We start from the raw sequence: 23,805 nt of genomic DNA, 5'->3' as shown, positions 1-23,805 counted from the left end.
ATACAAAGTGAGACTAGGGCCAAAATAATTCAAAAGTTAGAAAGGGGCAGTCTGTCACAGTTTTCATAACATTTCCTCAGTCTGTGTTGGTGAGATCCCCGAATTGATACAACTGTCTGGAAGTGTAGGAATCAGAGGACCTATGTTTAAATTCCAACTTCTCCACTGACTGTAACCTTGGGCAAGTCACTTAACCATTCTGGGCCTCAAATTTCTCTATAAAATTAGAGGATTGGGCTAATTAATTTCTAAGGTCCCTTCCAGTTCTAAATCTGTGATACTATGAAATTCAACAAGTAAGAAGTGCCTAAGCAACACTATGCTAGGCTATGGAAATTTAAAGACAAAAATGAACGAATCAATTTTTCAGTTCAGTATGACCTTAATATTCTTGTTTATCCACATAACTTTCATGATAATTATCTAGTTCTATAAGGAAACAAGCTTTGTAATATTTTGATTGTTAATGCAGAAAAGATATAAATTCATTTGGGAATACAATTTTTTATTCGATTAATCCTACCAAATCATGAACACTGACCCACCAGTTATTTAGGTCTTCTCTTATTTTGAGAGTTAATTTGGGTCTCCTTGATACTATAAATAGGGTTTCCTATTTAAAAATTTTTTTAAATCTTTATTACTAGTAAATAAGAATATAGTCTTCTTGTAGATTAATCTAGTAAGTGAGACTCGGCTGAACTTATTTATTGAATCCATTCATGGTTTTTGGTTGAGATGGTTGAAAAGTTTTGTTGAATTGAAATTAATCAATTTGTAGAAATGTATAACGGTATCTGTTTCACACAGCACATCCTCCCCCAAACAGAGGATTTCTTCATCTTGTATTGTAATTGTAAAAGATGTTCAAAAGGTACCACAGAACTCTTTTCAGTTAGCATTTTCTTTCAGCTGCTCTGGTCATGCATTTTTTTACATATCCGTCTTTTTAAAAATTATTTTAATTTTTAGTTCCAAATTCTCTCCCTCCTTCCTCCACCCATCAAGAAGGTAAGAAATACACAGTATACATATAGTCATGCAAAACATTTCCACATTAACCACTCTGTGGGCGAGAGAAGCAAGAAAAATAAAGGACAAACATGCTTCCATCTATACTCCGGGTCCATCCGTTTTCTCCCTAGAGGTGTATAGCCTTTTTCATCCAGCGTCCTTTGGAGTTGCCCTGGGTCACCGCATGGATCACAGCAGCCAAGCCTTTCAGAACAGATGATCATTACAACATGGTGGTTACTGTATACAGGGTTCTCCGGCTTCTATTCACGTCACTTTGCTTGGGCTCCTCCGGTCTTCCCAACGCTTTCCTGAAAGGCATCCTTTTTACCATTCCTTACCGCATCACAAGGATGTTCGCCTTTCCCCACTGATAAAGATGCCCTCCCTTTCCGATTCTTTGCCTGCACAAGAAGAGCTGCTGTAAGTATCTTCCGTCCTTCTGAGTCCTCTTCGGGATACAGACCTAGTGATGCCATTGTCGGGTCAAAGGGTACGCTCAGTTCAGGGCGCTTTGGGGGGAATTCCCAACTCTACCAGCAGAGCTTGAGTCGCTCTCTCCAACATTTGCCGTCTTCTTCTTGGTCACGTTAGCCCCTCTGAAGGTGTGACCGGGCACCTCCTAGTTAGTAGTTCTAATTTGCATCAGAGCTCTAGGGCATTTTTTCACGTGACTATCGAGAGCTTCCATTTCTTCTGACACCTCGTAGGGTTCCTATCGTTTGACCATGGTCAGTCGGAGGCATCCACCTTCCTAGATCACCCGCACCGGCAAGTGAGAAAGGTGGGTGGGACACCCGAGGGAGGAGAGGGAGGCCAGGATCCTCCCAGCTGTGGAGCTCACGTAGGCCCGCCGCCCCACCTGGCGGGCACTGCTTTATCCCTGCGGGGCGGGACCCATTATTCGGACTACGAAAGGGAAGGAAGGATGTCCGGAGCCCCGCGGACATAACGAGGACGTGGCACTCAGGGCAGAGGGGCAGGAGGTAGAGGAGTGACAAACGCCCGGCTCTAGAGAGAGGAGCCCGTCCCTGCAGGCGGGGACGGCGTAGGTAGCCCAGCTCGCACTTCCGTGTTTCCTGCAATCGGAAGTCCCGCCCCCAGACCTGCAGCTGTGTGGGAAATGAGGCGATGGAGGCGAACGCCCATCATTCCCCGCCCTCCTTAGACCCTAGCGCCACCTCTCGAGCGAATCGGCTGTCCAGGCCGCCGTGAATGCGGCGGAAAGCGTCGGGGCTGAGACATTTCGAGCCTCCGCGGCTCCCGTAGTTTTCGAACTTCTACCGCGGACTTCCCTTCCTGATTGCGGCGCTCATGGGCCCTCTCGGCTAGTATGAATTTCTTCCTCTGCCTGGTCGCTGTGGGAGGTGTCGCCGCTCTCATACTGCTGAGGCTATGGCTGGTGCTCTGCTTCCGAAAAGAGGGGCTACCGACTGTGTCCGTCAGAGTGCTGGTGGTGGCTGGGTCCGGTGAGTAGACGGAGGTCGTAGCTTCGCCGGTCACATGACATTCCCCCACCGCCACGTTTTCCTCAGGACTACAATCCCCAAAAGACTACGCGGCTTTGCAGTTTCTCGTTCCCCGCCCCCACTTCTGCTTTTACTTGAAGCGTTGCATGCTGGTCCATGTGGTTTTTGTGAATTACTGGCCCCGGTTGAATCCACGTTTAACTGGAGATTTTGGGCTCGGTGATGTTAATGATCCGAATGAAAAAGATAATCGATTTTTTTTTAATGCATTATTAATTCTGTTTTTTTTTAAATTTTTATTTTATTTATTTTTATTTATTTTTTTATTATTTTTTTAAATGTTTAACAATTACTGCCATACAATTGAGATTTAACCCCCCCCACACCTACCCCCCACTACCCCCCTCCCTCCCCACGACTGCATACAGTTCTGTATAGGTTCTACATATACTTTCCTATTGAGTACATTTTCACTGTAGTCATGCTATGTAGTTGGACTAAAATAAATGGAAGAAATCATATAACAAATCGAAACATGATACACAAAAACACACACACGCACAAACATGATCTGCTACGTTCTGCGAATGACTTCCATATTTCTTTCTCTGAGTGTGGAAGGCATTTTGCCTTAGAAAACCACCATTGGGATTTTTTTTTTTTAAGAAGTTCTTGCGTTATTACGAAATTCCAAGTCTACCAGAAAAAACTCTCGCACACTGTGGTCGTTGCTGTGCACAAAGTTGATAATCGATTTTCAAGCTAGAAAATGGATCCCTTCACCCTCATTTTACGGATGAGGAAATTGAGACCCAGAGACATTAAGTGAACTGACCAGGGTCTCACAGCTAGGATTTGAACTCAGATTTTCCCGAGTCTAAAGTCCAGCCCTCTGTCCTTTGTACCCCTTTAGCCTTCTATGTTGGAACTTTCTGGATTCCTTTTAATTGAATTCAAGAAAAGACCCAAACAGTGATCTAGAACTCCTCCCATGAGGGTCCCCTCCTTGCCCATGACCTGAGGTCCTAGGGCGGCAGATTTCGATCTGGGAGGGACCAGGTCCAGTGCCTTCCTTTTACAGATGGGGAAACTGAGGCCCAGAGAGGTTATGACCTGCTGTAGTAAGTAGCAGAGCCAGGGTTCAGACCTAGCTGTTCTGACTACAAATAAACCACCAGACTCTCTCTCTTAGGAGATGAGTGGCCCCACTGGCTCTCTATATAAATGTGTATCAATATGTATGTAAATGTACAGAAATATGGAAATAAATACCTGTGGATATAGACACACACAATTCCAGCAAAGTCCTGGTCTGGGAGTTGGATAGAAGATTTTGTAATCCCACAGGTTACTAACATTCAGTGTTCCTCCCTAGGCATCTGTGTGTGTGTGCACACACATGTAAGCGCAAATGTAGCATGAATCTGCAAGCATTTATTAAGTACCTATTATGTGTCATCTGGACCAGGCACTAGGGACACAAAGATGAAAACAGTCCCAGTTCTGAAGGAACTTACCAGGAGAGACATACGTTTATAAGTCATTTACTTATAGTTTTAGATCTACATCTGTATTTGTATAATTTTATATATGTATTTATGTACTTATGTACATGTACATTTGTATTTAAATTTGTATGTCTCTATACCTATACATTTATATACCACACATTTATGTTTATATATCTATATATATTTGTTTTTATCCCTACACATTTTATTGACATTTGTTTACCTATACATTTGTATTTATTTACGTATCCCTACATCTGTGCATTAATATTTATTTGTATCCCTGTACATTTTATTTGTTTAGATTTCTGTCCCTATAACATTTGTATTGATTTATATTTATATCCCTATAAATTTGTGTTTGTTTGTATCCATACATTTATTTATTTGTATTTACATCCTTATACATTTGTGTTTATTTGTATCCATACATTTTTTATTTATATGCTTTTGTATTTACATTTATTTATATACCTGTATTGGTGAGTTCAAATCTGGCCTCAAGCACTTCCCAGCTGAATGACCCTAGAGAAGTCACTTAATGCTGTTTGCCTCAGTTACTCATCTATAAAATGAGCTGGAGAAGGAAATAGCAAACCACTCCGGAATCTCTGCCAAGAAACCCACAACTGGGGTCGGATAGGACTGAAAAATGACTTAACAAAATATACTTATGCACTCATTTTTATATACCTAAGCACTCTATATTTATATATTTGCTTACAGTGTATATGTTTATATTTATATCTTTATATATTTAAATGTATGTATCTGTACATACATTTGTATTTATTTGCATATGCACACACATATTTTTACATTTATATACATTCATATTTACATATACTTATGTAGCACTTTAAGATTTGCAAATCACTTTTACATACTCTCTATTGATCTTTGGCATAGTATTGTCATATTTAAGTTGAAATAAGGCTAATGTAAATATTTACAGTAAACTCAATCTAAGAGACATTTATTAAACATGTAGCATCTTGTTAAGATGAAAGGAATTGGAAAGGCTTTGGGAAGACAGACACATTAATTAATATACTCTTGGTAGAGCTGTGAATTAATTGGTCTGTTTTGGAAAAAAATTTGGATTTATACTATAAGAGTAAATAAACTGTAGATATCCTTTGACCCAGAGATTCCACTATTATGCTTATACCTCAAGAAGGCTAAAGAGAGAAAAGTTCCACTGCTTTTTTGTAGTATTAAAAAATTGGCAACAAAAGGGTACCTATCAGTTGGTGAATGGCCCAAGAGTTTGTGCTACTAGAGTGTCATGAGGTATTGTTCTGTAAGAAATTACAAATGAGAGGAATTCGTAGAAACTTGGGAAGACTCGTATGAACTGATACATAATGAAATAAGCAGAAATGGAAGTGGTTACACAGTGACTACAGTAAAAATAAAGGAGAGCAACACCAGTGCCACCAATTAGATTCCAGTTCAACGCAGTGGCCCAGCCTTGCTTCCAGCAGACAGATGATGAAACACAGAGAGGTTTGGGGACTTCAGATGTGGGATGTTGTGTTACATCATCAAACAGTCTTCCACCTGGCCCAGGCCCTTATCACCTCCTCTAGTCACTCACCTCTTCCAGTCAGCTGTACATGCAGCCTTGAGGACACAGGTTACCCAACCCTAAATCAGTTGGATCGTCCTGAAGCTCAGCTCCATTGGGTACGCTGGCTTATTTAGGGTACGCTGGCTTATTTATTCTACTGCAGGGCCCTTATTGCTTCTAGGATCAAATATAAAACCCTCTCTTTGGCTTTGCACAGCCTGGGCCTTTTCCATCTTTCTTCTCTTCTTACACCTTGCTTCTCCAGTAACACTGGATGCAGTGACGATGACCTTTTGCCGTTCTTTGAACAAGATACTCCTGGACATTTTCACTGACTTGCCTCCTCACCTGGAATTCTCTCCTGACTCATCTCTGCCCCCTTGTTTCCTTCAGGTCTCAACTAAAGAGAGACTTCTGTGAGAACACTTTCCTAGTCCTCCTTCATCTTACTCCCTTCCCTCAGATAATACCTCAGTTATCCTCTCAACAGCTTGTTTGTACAAACCCTGAAAATGGAAATTGTTGATTAAATGCTTTGAAACTCAGTCATGAAACCAGGGTCTCACTGATACTCTATATAGGAAGAAAGGAAATAAGCATTTGTTAAACCCCTACCAGGTGCCAGGCACTGTACAAAGAGCTATAAATAGCATCTCATTTAATCTTCACAATAACCCTAGGTAGGAGGTGCTATTCCCATTTTTCATTTGAGGAAATTGAGGCAAACAGAAGTTAAGTCGTGTGCCAAGGGTCACGTAGCTAGAGAGTATCTGAGGCAGAATTTGAACACGTTCTTCCAGACTCCCACTATAGAGGTAAAAAAGGGGTATAGGATCTCCTCTAAACCAAAGAGAAGATGAATAGCCTTTCTTCATATTAATACACTTTTGCAGCTTGCTGTCTGGGTGTGTGACCTTGGACAATCACATATTTTTTTCAGAGTCTCAGTGTCTTTATGTGTTTTGAGAGAGACAGAGAGTGTATCTCTAAGGTCCTTCCACATCAGGGGTTCTTAAACTGGGATCAGTGGGTGTATTTCAGAGTGTCCATAAGTGTGGGGGTGAGGGGAATGACCTCTTTAATTTCACTCATCTCTATCTCAAAGTTCACATTTCCTTTAGTTATGGAAAACATTATTCTGAGAAGGGGTCTGTACTCTTCACTAGATTGACAAAGGGAATTGTGACACAAAGGAACATACCCTGCTCTCATTCTATGATCTGGCAGTTATTAATCTGTTACTCTTTTCAGTAAAATGCCTTTGGAACTATGCCCAAAGGGCTACAAAAATATGTATACATTTTGACCCAGCAATATCGCTTCTGGGACTGTATCCCAAAGAGGTCACAGAAATGGGAAAGGTCTCACATGTACAAAAATATTTATAGCAGTTCTCTTTGTGGTGGCCAAAAACTGGAAATCAAGAGGAAGCTGAACAAGTTGAGGTATATGAATGTAATGGAATACTGTTGTGCTATAAGAAATGATGAACAGGAAGACTTCAGAGAGACCTGAAAAGGCTTAAATATAAACTGATGCTGAGTAAAAGGAGCAGAACCAGGAGAACTTTGTACACAGCAACAACCACAGTGTTTGAGGAATTTTTCTGGTAGACTTAGCCCTTCACAGCAATGCAAGGACCTAAAAAATTCCCAATGGACTCTTGAGGTAAAATGCCTTCCACATCCAGAGAAAGAACTATTGAACTGGATCACAGATAGAAGCAGACCATTTTCTTTTGTAGTATATTTTGTTTTGTTTTATGGTTTCTCCCATTCATTTTAATTCTTCTATGCAACATGACTAAGGTGAAAATGTATTTAATGGGAACGTACATGTAGAACCTATATAAGATTGTTTGCTGTCTCAAGGAGGGGGAGGGAGAAGAAAAAATCTAAAATATATAGAAGTGATTATAGAACACTGAAAACAAAATAATTTAATAAAAAAATGCATTTCTTTCTCTTTTTAACAGGGGAGGTACCATAGTGTGGTTTGCATTTAATGTTCTTTTCAACATATATAAATGTATGCATAAATATGTATATTATAAATATATTTATGGATATGTAAATAAAACATGTATAAATAAGTACAATAAGAACCATAATAAAACATTTAAAAACATGATTGTTCAATGAGTATGAACTATTAGCACAGCGTCTGGCAGTAAGCTCTTAATAAAAGCTTGTTGACCCACTGACCAACTGAGCACCGTGTGGCAGGCAGGCATGTACTGTGCTGGACTGGGAGCAGAGAGTAGAAGAGGAAAAGAAATCAAGTAGTTCCTGTCCTTAAAAAATGTTCTTTTTGTGAATGAGACTATGTGTACACAGATCAGTATATGCAAGATAAATACCCAGTAATCTTGAGGGTGAGTTAGTCGCAAGCATTTAGGGATAGGAGGGAAGGAATCAGGAGATATCTGATATAAAAGCTGCTATTAATAAATAATTATACATCCTTAGTAAGCATAAGGAGAGCATACATGGAAGGTTTCACCCACAAGTCAGGTGGAAAGGCCCCGTAGTCCTTAGGATGCATTGGCAAAGCAGATGGAGATGTGTCTTTTAAAATGTCATTTTTTTCTGATAAAATCATATCAGCTTTTGCTATTGAACAGTTTGACAGTGCCAAGGATTTTGGTAAGAACTTCCTTTCCTAGGTCTTCAGGAACAGTAGTTGGAGCACCTGCAGGAGTATTAACCAGGCCTCGTTGTTTCTCCACAGGGGTTGCTTCCCTGGGTTGGGTTGAGGGAACTGTACTGGGAGCAGTAGTATCCATGGTTTGGGAGATACTGCTGCTCTCAGGTTTCTTGGGCCTTTGTGCCCATTCAGTAGCTTTGGTGAAGGCAAGGAAGGTGGGCCCCTTACCCATGGTGAATGCTTCCTTCAGCAACAGCAATGGAGGACAGGCTGGAAGCAAAGTCCATGGTCTAGGAGGTACTGCTACTCCCATGGCTCTTGGGTTGAGGGTCCTCTGAGCTATTTCCATTGAGTTCCAAACGGAAGTGGCCATTTTATTCTCCTAGCACAAGCCACCACCTGTCTCTTCCTCAGGATGTACTGCTGTTTCAGCTAAGCTGACTTCCCTCTATAGATGCAAGTTGGGGATACCTGGCCCCTTTCTCCATAGGAGTGCCTTCTTTAGATGGTGGCTGCAGGTGCTGGGCCAGAAGTAGGAACAGGTCTGGAAGCTGCTGCCACTGATTGAATGATGTGTGAAGGCAGAGATCATTCTTTCCTTGTTTTTTAGGAAGGAACTGTAATCCTCTATTTCAATATTTACGGTGAAGTCAGATGGGTAAAGAGGTCTGCTGCTTGTCAATTATTGATTTGCATCGCATATCTCTTCATCTCTATGATCTTCAATATTATTTTCAGGTGGGCACACCACAGAAATTCTGCGACTGCTTGGTAGCTTGTCCAAAGACTATAATCCAAGGCATTACGTCCTTGCTGATACCGATAAGATGAGTGCTGTTAAAATACGTTTGTTTGAAGAGAAGAGAGCTGAGAGAGATTCTGAATCCTTGGTAAGTAAGTTACTCTTCTAAGCTATATATGAGTTCCCATGGAGTTTAAATGCAGTTTAATGAATACCATGATAGGTGTAATTATGATTATTATTGAAACTTAATTCTGATCTCGTTTAACCTTAGAAAAGAAATTTAGCAAAAATGTAACTCCAGAATTAAGTTTGTGAGAGTACTTTTTTAGTCTTCTAAACATTTCATTAATGTAAATAGAGGAAGCTTTAACTGAAAAACATTTTCTACCTAATGTCTAGAAATTATTCAGCTGTTTTAAATCAAAGTGTTTCATTTATGTGTGCCCTGAACTTGGGATATGTGTTGACTCTAGCATCTTGAAAATGTGTGTATGAGTTTACTTAGCTCTTCATTAAAATTCTTTGTTGATTTATTCTAATTTGGGATTGTTTTCTAACTAATTCTTCCTTTATGTTCCAAATTATATTTTTATTTGCCTTAAGATTCATTTGGGTATATTCATTTATGTGGGTAATGTATACTATGCTACTACTTTTTAAATTAAATTGTTTTGTAGAATCATAGATATAGAGCTGAAAAGGACTTCAGAAGTCAGATAATGTAACACCTTTTTACAGCATGAGAAAGCAAGGCCCAGAAGTTATGGGCATCTTGCCCACAGTCATACAGGGCACAGTGGAAGAATCAGTGCATGAACCCAGATCTTCTGACTCCAGAGCTGCCTCCTCAGAGCTGAATATTGAACATCCCACAGAATTTACTTAGCAACTACATTTAAATGAATTTCTGTTAATAAATAATCCCATTATGTTGGTGCCATCACTTTATAATGATCAGTTATTATGAAAGGTAGCATGGGGAAGTTGCATCTTCCACTTCCCAGCTGTGGGACCTTGGGGCACATCCCTGTACTTCTTAGGACCCTGGACAGTTCTCTAAGACTCCCAGTAGAAGGGAGGGTGACCTTCTGCTTCCCTAGTTCAATGAAATCACAGTTAGTATGGCAGCCATCCCTCTGGGTCTGATGTTTTTACCTTGACCCAGGGATGGGAAATTGGGGCCTTAAGGCCACATGTGGCCTTCTAAATCCTTGAGTGTGGCCTTTTGACTGAATCCAAATCCAAATTCAGACTGCCCCATTTGGATTCAGTCAAAAGACCACACTTAAGGATTTAGGAGGCCACATGTGGCTTTAAAGTCAAAGGTTCTCCACCTTCCTTTAACCCTTCTCCTGGAGTTATACAATTAGGCTACACACCCTCCCTTTTTTTTTAATTCCATGAAATGTTACCTTGAAAATCTTTGAACAAATAGATCATTTCTTTTGGTCTTTGATAGCATTGCCAGGGTATGTTCCCAACAATGATATTATTAGGCCATAGAGGTATGATTATCCCTTTCTTGTTGACTGTATATTGTGGCAGATTGCTTCTCTGAAGTACTCTACAAGTTTGCAATTCCATGAGGAATGAATGAGTGAGCATGTCTCCATGTTGCACCAGCACTGAATTTTGTTGGCTTTTAATCATTTTTCCTAATTTAATGGCTATAGGTTACCCTCAAATTGTTTTAATTTGCATTTCTTTGACTGTTAGTAAGCTTTAATATTTCTTCAGGTAAATAATAATCTGTACTTCTCTTTTTAAAACTGGCTGTTTACATTCCTAGATCATTTATCCATTGTAGTTTAGGACTTACCAATGTGACTTACTAATAGTTCCTTTTATATTTTATAGTTTAGTTTTTGTCTTGTTTGCCATATAAGAGGCAGGTTGACATAGCAAATGGAAAGCTGGCCTCAAAGTCAGGAAGACTTGGTTTCAAGTCTACCTTCTAACACAGTACTGGCTGTTGGACTCTTAAGAAAGTCACTTCATTTCTCATTGTTTTCTAGGCCACTCTTTAAAATTATAAATTGCAGAGAAGGTGCTGAGCTGTATTGATATCATCTGGAAGCTCCTCTTATTTATGAAATCAATATATTAAGGGGCTTGTATATAGAATAATATAAAATCCAAATAAAATTTATATGGAAGAGAAAGGAAACAAGAATATTAAATGGTCAAGAGAAAAGTAGCTGAAGGATCTTATAATGTGTAATCACAACATTACAAAAAGATTACTAAATGGAATCAATTTTTGCTAAGTTTTTTTTCTCAGTATGTTGTTTTTCTTTTGATTTTTTTTGTTGTGCGATTTAAAAATTAACGTAGAAAAGCATATCCATTTTGTCTTTAATAATTCCTTCCATTTATTGAATTGGAAAAAATCTTCCACAATGGAGAAAAATATTTTATTCCATTTTTTTCCTCTGTTTCTGTTCAATAATTAATCCTTTCCTCAGTTTGACAGTTTTTTTTTCAAAAGCTTTCTTAAACAGTTATCTTTTATATACATTGGATTAGATGTCTGGTCTATTTTATTCTATTTATTTGCTTCTCTATTTTTTGCCCAGCCTCTAATAGTTTTGATGATAACTGCTTAGTAAGAGCTTTAAAAATAATATTTGCGTTTTTTACATTACCATCATTTTCCACTCAATCGCAGTCTCTGATATCGTTTTGGTTGGGTTGGTTGGATTTTTTAGATATAGTCCTATGTCACATGTAAATAATGATATTTTTTCAATCCCAGCATCAACCTCCTTTTAGTCCTGTTTTATTTCTAGAATTTCTAATAATATATCCAATAAACCCAGTAGGAAAGGGCATACTTTGCTTTAGATCTGATTTTGGTTGAAATTCTTATGGTGTTTCTCCATTGAATGTTGTGCTGGTTTTTCTGCTATCTCTTTACAACATAACCTGGCAATGTATGATGGATTAGGGAAAATATGAAGCCATGATATATTAGAAAGAGCCTTGCTCTGACATTTATAAATTACATGACCATGGGCAAAACATATAATCTCCAATTTACAAATCTGAAATTTGGAGAGAATAATATTGTACCGTATTTTACAAGTTTGTAAGAAGAAGGTACTTTGTAAATCTTAAAATTATATAAATGTGAGTTTTAAAAAACATTGTTGTAATGAGGCAGTACACAATTCCTTTTTGGTGTATTCATGGAAAGTACATGCCAAAACATATCTATAAATAAATCTGTTATCCTTTTACCAACAGCAATTCATAGCTATCTTTTCCTTTGGGGGTGATGAGGGTTAAAATTCTTTCCCTGCTGTATATAAGCCAGATTGCTTCAGTTAAAAATAAAAATCAAGGATAAATATCTTTGCCTTTTTGAGAAAAAATAAGCCTTCCTAAAAAAACTGAAATAACTCTCCCTTCCTCCCTCCCCACTTTGTCATGGCCCAACAGTTTTTGTTTGGAACAGAATGAAGTATTCATGAACCCCAAGTGAAGATCTTCACCTCAGGGGTTTGCTCTTTGTTAAAGTTCTGTCTATAAAGACTCATTTTAAAATTGGATCCTGTAATGACTTGGGGCACTAGTTGGGTGTGCTGTTAGGTAGGATAGACCAAAAATGAGTCCATGGTAGCATGGTAAGGTCAGTAATGAGTGAGAGGTGCTTCAAAAGAAACGGATCAATTGCAGCAGAAGGGACCGGCCAAGATGGCAAACTGGGAGGAAGCACCTGTAGCTCAGCTCTCCTCACCTCTACAAGACTTGACCCTGACCACCATGTGACTCAGCTCCAGCCCCAACCCCACCCCAGACTCAGTAACTAGAGAAGGAGCATGGCCTTGGTATGGTTGCTGTCATCATGAACCCCAGGAGGGGCTTGTGAAACCAGTCTCCAGACAAAAAGCAGTGTGTTAGGAGGATCATTTTATTCCAGATGGGGAAACTGAGACTCAAGACTTGACCACCAGGTGCAAAGGCCCATAGCTCTTATTGCTGTACTTTGGGAGTGGGGACCTTGGACTCAGCCCCATAAAGAACAGGTTTTATTTCAGGGGAGAATAAAATAGGTAAACTGTTAGCTTTGACTAGAAAGAAGGGGAATACCAAATTTCTAGTTTCAAAAATGAAAAAAAATTCAAACAGAGAAGAAATATAGGTGATTAGAAACTGGCTTGTCTGTGTGCCAACAAAACCAACAACTTAAAAGAAATGAATGAATATTTATAAAAGTATATAAAATGTTCAATTTTACAGAACAAGAAATAGAGAAATCAAATAAACCATAAATGAACTCCCAAAGGAAAAAAACCACCTAGGATTAGATGGATTCACAAGTGAATTCTGTCAAGCATTCAAAGAACAATTAATTAAAATATTATATAAACTCTTTGTAAAGATAGGAAAAGAAGGAATCCCACCAAATTCCTTTGACAATGCAGATAGGATCGAGATATCTGAACCAGGGAGAGTCAAAGTAGAGAAAAAAAGCTACAATTTTAAATAAAATATTAGCAAAGAGGCTAAACCAATATATCACAAAGATTATATAATTTTTATTAATCTTTCTTGACTATGACCAGTTTGAATTTATGCCAGAAATGCAGGGTTGATTTGATATGAGACAAAATATCTAATTGAACATATTAATAACTGGAACAGCAAAAATAATATGATTGTCACAACACAGAAAAAGACTTTTGCTAAAATGCAACACCCATTTATAATAATAGCAACTAGCATTTCTGTGGCCTTTTAAGTTTTGCTGAATACTTTATCAATATTATTTCATTTTATCTGCACAGTAACCCTAGGAGGTAGATACTATTATTTTTTCTCATTTTACAGCTTAGGACATGGAAACAGTTTAAGTGACTTGCCTAAAGTTGCACACCTAGTGAGTATCTGAAGCCTGATTAGAACTCTGGTTTTCCTGACTTCTGGACCAGAACTCTATCCACTGCACCACCTAGTTGCCTTTAAAACAAGAGAAACATAAGTGTAAATGGACCTTTATTTAGCATGGTGGATAGTATTTAAAACTAAGAGCCAGAATTCTATGTAATGGGGATAAATTAGAGTCCTTTCCATTAAGATTGGGGTGAAACAAGGATAGTCTTTGTTACCACTTCTATGTGATATGATACTAGAAATTCTAGCTATAGCAATAAGATAAGAAAGAGAAATTGAGAGAATAAGTATAGGCAAATAAAACAAGATTAACACATTAGGCAGATTATATGATAGTGTTCTTGGAAAACTCTAAAATATCAACAAAAATTTTTTTGAAGAAACATAATTTCAACAAAGTTGCAGGACATAAAATCCACATAAATTATTGGCATTTCTGCATATTAGCCATGAAACCCAGCAGGAAGAGATAGAAAGGGAAATTGCATTCAAAAGCTATAGAACAAGACACACAGGCATCATATGAGTACAACTACAAATACTTTATGGAAATAAAAATAGATCAAAGTAATTGGAGAAGTATTCATTGCTCATGGACAAACTAAACCAATAAATAAAAATCACAAAATAGCCTTAATTAATTTACTTATTTAGTGCCCTAACAGTCAGATTTCTAAAGGAATACTTTGTAGAACTAGAAAAAATTACAAAATTCATCTGGTGGAGCAAAAAGTCAAGCATCTCAAGGGAAATAATGAAAAAAAGGTAGAATGATAGAGTCCTAGATACCAGCCTCAAACTATGCTACAAAGCAGTAATCATCAAAAACAATCTGATACTGATTGAAAAGTAGAAGTCAATCACTTGAACAGATTAGAGCTACTGTACACTGAAGCAAACCAAACTATTAGTCTAGTGTTGGATAAATGCAGAGACTCCAGCTACTATAGTAAGAACCCAGTATTTGACAAAAATCTTTGGGAAAACTGGACAGCGGTCTGGTGGATATTAAATTTAGACCAGCATTTCATAACATACACCAAAATAAACACCAAATGAATATGTGACCTAGATCTAAAGTAAACAAATTAGAGGAACAAGAAAGAAATTCTTTCAGATCTGTGGATAGGACAAGAGCTCAAAATCAAACAGTACATAAAGAGACTCACTGAAAATGAAATAGATAATTTTTTACATAAAATTAAAATGTTTTTGCATTAATCAGTCTAATACAGCTAAAATTATCGTGGAAACAACTGGGAAAGCAGCTTTGCAGCAAGTTTTTCTGATAAAGATATAATGAAGTGATTCAAATTTCTAAGAAGAGCCATTCCTCAGTCAGTAAATCGACAAAAGAAATGAGCGGGCAGAAAGCTTTAGAAAAAAAATTGTCTTAATAAGCTAGCTATCACTTAATGAAAAAAAATTTTCCAAATCACCAATAACAAAAGAAATACAAATTAAATCTCATGCCTCTCAAATTGGTAAAGTTGAGCAAAAAAAAGTAAATGACAATTGTTGGAGTGGCTGCAAGAAAACAGGTACATCAATGTACTATTGCTGGAATCATTTTGGTCCCAGCATTTTAGAAATCAGTTTAGAACTATGTGTAACTAAACTGTATGTTCCCTTTACCACCGTACTCTTTACTACTGCTTCACCCAAAAAAGAGAAAAAAAGACCCTTAATATACAAAAATATTTAAAGTAGCTTTTTTTTGGTAGCAGAGAATTAGAAGCTAAGGGGGTGCCCATTAATTGGGAAATGGCTGATCAAATTATGGTATATTGATTTGATCGGCTTTTCCCATACTATCTCCTTCAGGCAGCCTCAGTTTCCTCTATAAGCACATCTAGAATGTGTATGATGTTAGAGTTCTGCTCTCCTTAATGGCGAAAAGACTTGTCTATAAAAATCTTAGTAGATCCTTCCCATCTTTCATTTGCTCTTGTTTTCACCCTTCTTGGGATTCTTGTTTTCATCCCTTCTTGGGATGACGTTACTTAGTAAGTTTCTTGCCAAGCTTGCTTTAAACTTTTTGATCTTTACTACCTGTCATTGTATGTTGGGACAATATTTCTCATAATTTTCTACCATCCTTCTCCATACTACACACAGTCAAGTCAGGCTTTCACAAATGACATTCCATAGTAGTTGACATCTTTTTTATATATACATATGTATGTGTGTGTATAGAGATAGATAGATATGTATATGTATGTGTATTATGTCAGATTACTTGAAAGATACGACAATTGAAATAAGTTTATTCAGTCCTCTGAAAATTAAAATTAAACAAGTCATAAAATGGAATTTATACATGCTGAAGGTGTTTAACAGTATCTTGGAGGAAAGACAATCTAGGATTCAAGTCTGAAGGATTCTCTCTAAATGATGAAGGTCACCATATGCTTCTGTTGTTACTTAACATTGTCTTCGTTTCATCAAGCTCTTGAACATTGCAGAGCCTCCTAAATGAGATTGGTAATCATTAAAAAGCGTTTGGCCTGACTATTCACACAGGAAACACCAAGCCTATTATCCAGACTGGTATAGTTGGATAGATAACTGGTAGGGATTAGCCATCAGGATACACATTTTGAACCAGTGCTATAAATGGAAATAAGTTGGGCCCAGAGTTGAAGAAAGAAAGACTAGCCTTGCCAAAGGATTGCCTTTGGGAAAATTACGAAGTTCTTTTAATGATCCCCAGTTTTGTCCTGAACTTAAAGTTCATGTTTTTTAATATCAGTATTCTTCTTTTGATATTATAGGGCTGTAAGTAATGGAGTGCTACAATCTTTGAAGAAATGACATTGGTAAATAAGTAATAAGAGAGGTGTGTAGTGGGTGTGAGTAGTCTGTAATATTACACATAAGTAATTAAGAAGAGTTGTGAAGAATGTCATGAGAGGAATGTATCATTGGAAAAGAGATGGGTCAGTCATATGACAAGAGCAAGGGAAAACCATTTGATAGGCCTGGTTGCTTCAATTAGTAATTCCAGGATATCAGGAGAACTCAAGGAAGGCTCGTGGCATTTTCATTGGATCCTATTAGAAATCCTGTAGGAGGACTCTAGCAGGTATAGAGGGAATGCCTATATTGATATTATCAGTCCCAATTGAATATATTGTGTATTGCCAAATTATGTTTGGGATTCTACATTTAAAAATTGTTTACAGTAACTGGCTATTATATCATCTTTTGTTATACATTCAAAAGTTAATTTTAACTCGCTTTTTTCTCCTCCATTTTGAGTTCAAACTTGCATGTTTTCTGTCAGTTCTAGACCATTTTAGGTCTTAAATAACATTCTCCTTGATGATTTTCTGAAATGACAACTGAGCCAAATACAACTTCCTAGTAATATATCATGTTATGGTGGGGTAATATGGGGCCCATGTCTATTTATTTTTTAGTCTTCATTTCTTAAGATATTGTAAATGAATCAGAAAATTTGCTCCTTCCTGAACCGTTAACAATAATGATAATTTTTGTTTTTACAGTGCATTTCACTTAAATATCTCACTTCAGAAATATTTTTACATTACTTTTTACAATACCTTGGTGAGGAGCCAAGAATAACATTTTCAGCAAAGTGTTCTTTAAAAATATATATACAAAGCAAATTTTCACAGAAACATTAAGACAGAAGTGACGATTAATCATTTATTTGAATTACATGAGTGCAAAGGAATGTTTTCTATAGTTTGACTCATAACTATATTTGGATGATCAATCTAGAGATGGCAAATTACTTTGGTAGTTGGTTTTTCAAAACTAATTTAATAAACATTTAATATTTAACTTTATGCACAGCAACAACCACAGTGTGTGAGAGTTTTTTCTGGTAGACTTAGATTTTTGTAATAACACAAGAACTTCTGAAAAAAAAAAAAATCCCAATGGTGGACCTCAAGGCAAAAAGCCTTCCACACTCAGAGAGAGAAATATGGAAGTCACTCACATAATGTAGCAGATCATGTTTGTGTATGTGTATCTGTTTGTGTATCATGTTCTGATTTGTTATACGGATTCTTTCATTTATCTTAGTCTGACTACATAGCATGACGATAGTGAAAATATACTCAATAGGAAAGTATATGTAGAATCTATACAGAATTGTATGCAGTCGTGGGGAGGGAGGGAGGTAGTGGGGGGTGGGTGGGGAGGGATAAAATCGCAATTGTATGGCAGTGATTGTTAAACATTAAAAAAATAAAAAAATTAATAAAAAAAAAATAATATTTAAATACTCTGTTCTACCAACCTATGTCAGATTTAGATGTATATTAGGCTTCTTAGCTACATTTTATATCAGTAATATTATTTTATAAATTTAGATAACTGTTTTTAATTAGATCCTGAAAATTCTTTACTCTGAAATAAGTTGAGGCCAATAACTTTCATTGCACTAGGTTCACAAAAGAAGTGGTTTAGCCAGATATATATCCAATGATTCCTTTATCTTCCCTAGGATTTTTGATTTCATATGATTTCATAAATTGAGAAAGATAAAAGAGAAGTGATTATGCCATGCTTTAAGACAAATAAAGAAACCAAAAAGTATGTTCTTTGACATCTTTTTATCTTTCCCTGAAGACTTCACATAATCTAAGAGAAAGCAGGCTTCCTTCTGGCTTGCTGCAGTTGGTACTAATGTAGAAAAAGGAGTCACCACAGAAATAGGAAGAATGGGTTTACTGTAAAATTTTACATGTAAAGAAAATAATTTGACATGCCATCCAAAGAAAACAAAAACAGTTTCCACTGAGATTAATTCTAACGTAAATCGTAACCAAAGTAGAATTTTCCACTAAGGGAGCTAGGATCTGCATAGAAGCATCTTTCAATGCAACTGCTAAATCAAAGTGCATTATAGGAAAAAAATGAAGCATGAAACGAAATCTCTGTTCACTAAAAGTTGTGATCACTTTCTGGAGAAGACTCAGGAGCAAAGTCCATACCTGCAAAGTATGCAAAGAAATGAGTTTACCACAATGAATGTGTTCATTTAAACAGTAATTACCCTCACCACTCTGCAGTCCAGCCTAACTGGCTTTCTCTCTGTTCCCTACACAGGATGCTCCAACTCACTAATTTACACTCGCCCCACGTGCTTGAAATTCACTCTTTTTACCCTTGTCACATAGTCTCCTTCTTTCTTTAAGGTGCAGCAGCTCAAGCACTGTCTCTCCCATGAAACCTTTCCTGGTTCCTACAGTTGCTAATGTCCTCCTTTCCAGCCTACTTGTATGCTTTATAGTGACTGACGATCTCTTAATGCAATATTTGGCAATTATAAATAAATGATAAAGGTAATTTTTAAAATAAATAAATAAGTAGAATGTTGTTGGGTTTTTTGCCTCAGTCCTCATCCTTCTTGTTCTGCAGCTTTTAACACTGTTGATGACCCTCTTCTCCTTGGTCCACAGTCTTCTCCTTCCCTTTTCTCTAAATTTTTGTGACACTGCTGTCTCCTGGCTATTCTCCTGCCTATTCATTTCCTCCTTCTCAGTCTCCTTCGCTTGTTCTTCATCCAGGTCATGCCTGCTAGACAGGAGTATCATCCAAGCTCCATCCTGGGCCGTCTTCTTTTCTCCCTCTGTACATTTCATTTGATTTCATCACTTCTTTTGGATTCAGTTATCACCTCTTAGCTGATGATTCCCAAATCTATTTATCCAGACCTAACCTCTCTTCTGACCTCCAGTTTTGCATCTCCAAGTACCTGTCAGTCATCCTGTAAACATTTAAAATTTAATGTTTCCAAAACTGAAATCATTATCTTCAATCATTGTCTTCCCCCTCTCCCTCAAATTTCCCGTTACTTTCAAACTTCCCTGTTAATGTGTGGAGGGCACCACCATCTTCCTGCACCCCCGGGTTCTCAACCTAAATGTCATCCTTGACTCCTCAACGTTTTCTTACCCTCCCATATCCAATCTGATGCCAAGGCCTGTCTGTTTTACCTTTGTAACTTTCCTCAAATATGGCCCCTTCTGTCCTCTGACACTGATACCACTCAGGTGCAGGCACTCAGGGCCTCACATTATTGGCAATAGCCTTTTGATGGGTCTGCATGCCACAAATCTCTTGTCATTCTGATCCATTGTCCACTCAACTGCCAAAGCCATCTCCCTAAAGTGCAGGACTAACCATTCCTCTATTCGTTAAACTTGAGTGGTTCCTTGTCACTTCCAAAATCAAATATCAGATTCTCTGTTTGATGTTCCAAGCCCTTCATAACCTATCCCTCCTTGCTTTTCTAGTCTTCTTAAGCCATACGCTCCAAAGTGTACTCTTCAATCCAATGATACTGACCCCCTTATTATTCTTTGAATAAGACACTCCATCTCTGGACGAAGGACATTTTCACTTACTCTCCTCCATGGTTGGAATGCTCTTGCCCTCATCGCTTCCTCTTGGCTTTCCTGGCTTCCTTCAAGTCTCAACTAAAATCTAACCTTTTCACGATACCTTTCCAAGTCCTTAATTCTAGTACCTTCCTTCTCTTAATTATTGCCTTCTCTCTCTCTCTGTATATATTATATATGTATATATCTTGTTTGTACATAATTATTTATTTCCATGTTTGTCTCATTTATTAGATTGTGAGTTTTTTGAGGGCAGAGCCTGTCTTTTACCTTTCTTTGTCTCTTCAGTGCTTAAGCCTAGTTCCTGGCACTTAATTGACTGACTGTCTATATTATATATGTACTCATTATCTCCCCCATTAGAATGTAAATTTCCAGCAAGTTAAGGTTATTTCATTCTAAATATTTTTATCGCTTGCACTTAGCATAATGCCTGACACATTATAGGGGTTTAATAAAAACTTATTAATTCATTCTTTACCTCTTTGGATTCCTTTTATCACCCTTTCCTTCTGTCTTTGCCATATCTGTCATATAAATGAACCACATAGGAAATTTACCTTAGAAAAATTTTAAATTATATTTGCTGAATAAAAAATACCCTGTGCATCTTAGCATTTCAGAACATGTATATCCTTGTGATTTTATTACATAAAACAAAAGGTTATTTTAAAATAGTATCGGGCATTAGTAATTGGCCCCTTTTCCTTCCCAAAGTCCTGAATCAAATTTCCTAGCTTGGTACAATGATCCCTCAATAAATGTATACATTTGAACTTGTATATAACTATTTTAAGTAGCATTCTCTTGCCTTTTGGAAATTGGTTTTATATTGAACAGCATTCCCCTGACAAATGTCTGGGAGAAAGGTAAATAAAGTGCTGTGATGTCCAAGGAAGGAATGAATCATTGTTAAAGCAGGGATCATGGGAAGATTCCTGGAAAATATTTTGCTTGAACTTTAAAGGATGCAATAGGAATTTGATAAGCAGATTAGAGGATTGATGTGGGGGTAGGGAGGTAGAACAAATGTCATCAGAGGTCTAAGGATTGTCAGGCACAAAGGTGCAAAGGCAGAAGAGTGTAGAATCTATAGAGAATGACCAGTAGTCAAAGGAAGAAACTTCTTGCAGGCAGGGATGCCCATGGAGTATATAGAAAACAGTGAATAGACCAGTTTTGGAGTAGTAGGAGTTAAATATGGAGATTGGTAGGGGAGGATTGTGAGCAGCTTTGAGTACCAGGCTAGAGTTTAGACTTTATGCTGTAGTCAGTGGAGAAGACCTGAAAGTTTCTCACCAGAGGGGTGATGCGGGCAGAGCCATGTTTTAGGAAGATTGATATGACAGTGTGTGATGGATTAGCAGGAAGAGACTGGAACCTAGAGTAGCTTTGGGCAGTTTTCCAGTGGCCTCATCTCCCCTCTCTACCTTAAAAGGCCAGTGAGAGCAGGAGCCATAAATTCTGCTTCTCCTATAACCTTTAACTGTTGTTCTTTGATACTGGAGACCAGGAAGAAAACAGAAGAATAAATTGGTGCCAAAGGGCTACTTCAACCATGCTGATTCCATCCAACCAGAAGAGGCAGCAGTGGGACCAGCAGTTCTTTGTCAAGCTGAGCATCTTCTTCTAGAGCCACGTTTTTATTTTATGCCCTGACCCCCTTCAGCACTCTTAGAATGTTTTTAAATAATCAAAGGAAATACTAAATTTCAGTTAAGGGTTAGTAAAAATAAGGATGTACATTTTTTTTCTCATCCAAGTTCACCATGCTCTTGAAATCCATCCATGGACATGAGTAATAAGACAATTATTGACTACTTTGTGACATCTCTGGCATAAGGGAATCTCACCTGGGAGGATGGAGGGTTCCCCTATTGACCCTTGCTTTCTATAACTGAACTCACACTGTCTTGCTCCCCCAGTATAGGTGCAGCTGTCACTAGGTAAGTCCTTGTCCAGGGACTTGCTTTATGTCTAAGGGAAAGCCCATGGACCAACTAGATATGTTGGGGGTAAACAACCCCCTAATAAGCTGAGAATAGTGTGTAAGACAATGACTCAGCTCAATGCAAAGCTTTATTGCAAGCAGTGGAAAGAGGGAGAAAAGGAGACAGAAAAGGGAACCCAATATACTATATATATATATATATATATATATATATATATATATATATATATATATATATATATATATATATCAGGCATATACACTGGCATAGAGTATAATCCATGTAAGGACAGCAGTACATTGGGAACCACAGAGACATGGGTCCATTCAGCAAGTTAGAGGGTGCTCCAAGGTGCCCTTCTGAGAGTGAGGTTCTTGTACTATGACTTTAGGTGGCTCCCCTGGAGCTGACCATTTTGCATTTCAAAAGTCAGGGCAAAATATTATTGGGGCGGGGGTTGTTATCAAGGAGAAAGACAAATTATTGGTAGACAAAATATTATTTAGGAAATATGGCTGTACTAAACTTAAAAAAAAATTGTCAGTATTTTTCCATGACTATGTTTTATAAGTTTACAACCTCCCTTAATGAGATACTATCACATGGGTCTCAGTACCATTAGACCTCATCTTATAACATGGACTATACATTTTTTCTGATTCCCCACAAGCTCTCCAACCTCTCCAAAAGAGAAATTGTGTGCCAGAGATAAATCAACTTCAGCTGTTTCCATGGTCTAGGACATTCAGAATTCAAAACAAGGTTAAAAAAAACACAAAACAAAACACCCAAAGCTAGGAACTGACACTGATCCTGAGCTCACTGAGCACCCCTCCTCCACCTCCCACGCTATGGCAATAAACCATACTAGCAGAACCAAGGGCACAACACAGGTTTTTGTCCCGTGGTCCTTCCTCCCTCTTTCCAGTGTTGTAAATATATCCTGGCTCCAGGCTGCAGATATTTGCTTAGGCCTTGACCAGCAGCTTTGTTACGGCACTTCAGGAACAAAAGCCTGCTGGAGGCTCAACCTGGAAGCACTAGCACTGCAAAGCTTTGAACTATTGGTGCCAGAGAAAAGCAGACTCTGAATTGCTTGTGCTGAGCCAAAGAACTAAGGAGCAGAGGGAGTCTGACGGGTCAGCATGACAAAATTGTGCGTGGGGGCAGTTGTGCAGCCCTCCAAGCCTGAGAGAAAGAGCATAGCACCCAGCTGAGGCTATTTCTGACCTCCCAAAAGTCAGTTAGGGCAGAGATCTAGGCTGGCTAACAAACCATGAACTGGCCGTTGAGGGAGAAGACTGAGACATTCCAAGATCCAGCCCCCAAAGAAGCCACAGTCTGCAGAATGAAGGAAAATGATCTAACACTTGATGAAAGAGGACCCTGTGGAATTTGAGAAGAACATGGATCCACAATATGCTGTTCTTGAGTGATTTAAAAGAGAAATTAAAATTATGATAGCAGAATTTTTGTCTTGCGCAGCAAAAATTACAAGCAGAATAGAAAATTTTGAATCTGCGATGGCAAGCCTCAGCAAAGAAACAAAAGAAGGAACAATAGGTTGGGAATGCAAATACATAGAGGTGAAGGATAATCTCGAAAAAGAGAAGCAAGAA

General features: G+C 37.9%; 1 protein-coding gene across 3 annotated transcripts in view; it reads left to right on the top strand.

Moving 5' to 3' along the window:
• Positions 1-494: 494 nt before the first annotated feature.
• ALG14 (ALG14 UDP-N-acetylglucosaminyltransferase subunit) overlaps positions 495-23,805 on the top strand; it is a 106,413-nt gene continuing 83,102 nt past the window's right edge. For all 3 annotated transcript variants that reach the window (XR_011974735.1, XR_011974734.1, XM_072644070.1), the window contains exons 1-2: positions 495-2,483; positions 8,952-9,103. Coding sequence is in view for 1 of the 3 variants with exons in the window: in XM_072644070.1 (XP_072500171.1) it covers positions 2,348-2,483; positions 8,952-9,103 (288 nt within the window). In the remaining 2 variants the exon portion in view is untranslated. The remainder of the gene's footprint in view (positions 2,484-8,951; positions 9,104-23,805) is intronic.

Source organism: Notamacropus eugenii, chromosome 2, assembly GCF_028372415.1.
Source record: "Notamacropus eugenii isolate mMacEug1 chromosome 2, mMacEug1.pri_v2, whole genome shotgun sequence".
Lineage (NCBI taxonomy): Eukaryota > Metazoa > Chordata > Mammalia > Diprotodontia > Macropodidae > Notamacropus > Notamacropus eugenii.
This window is presented reverse-complemented; position numbering and strand designations above follow the sequence as displayed.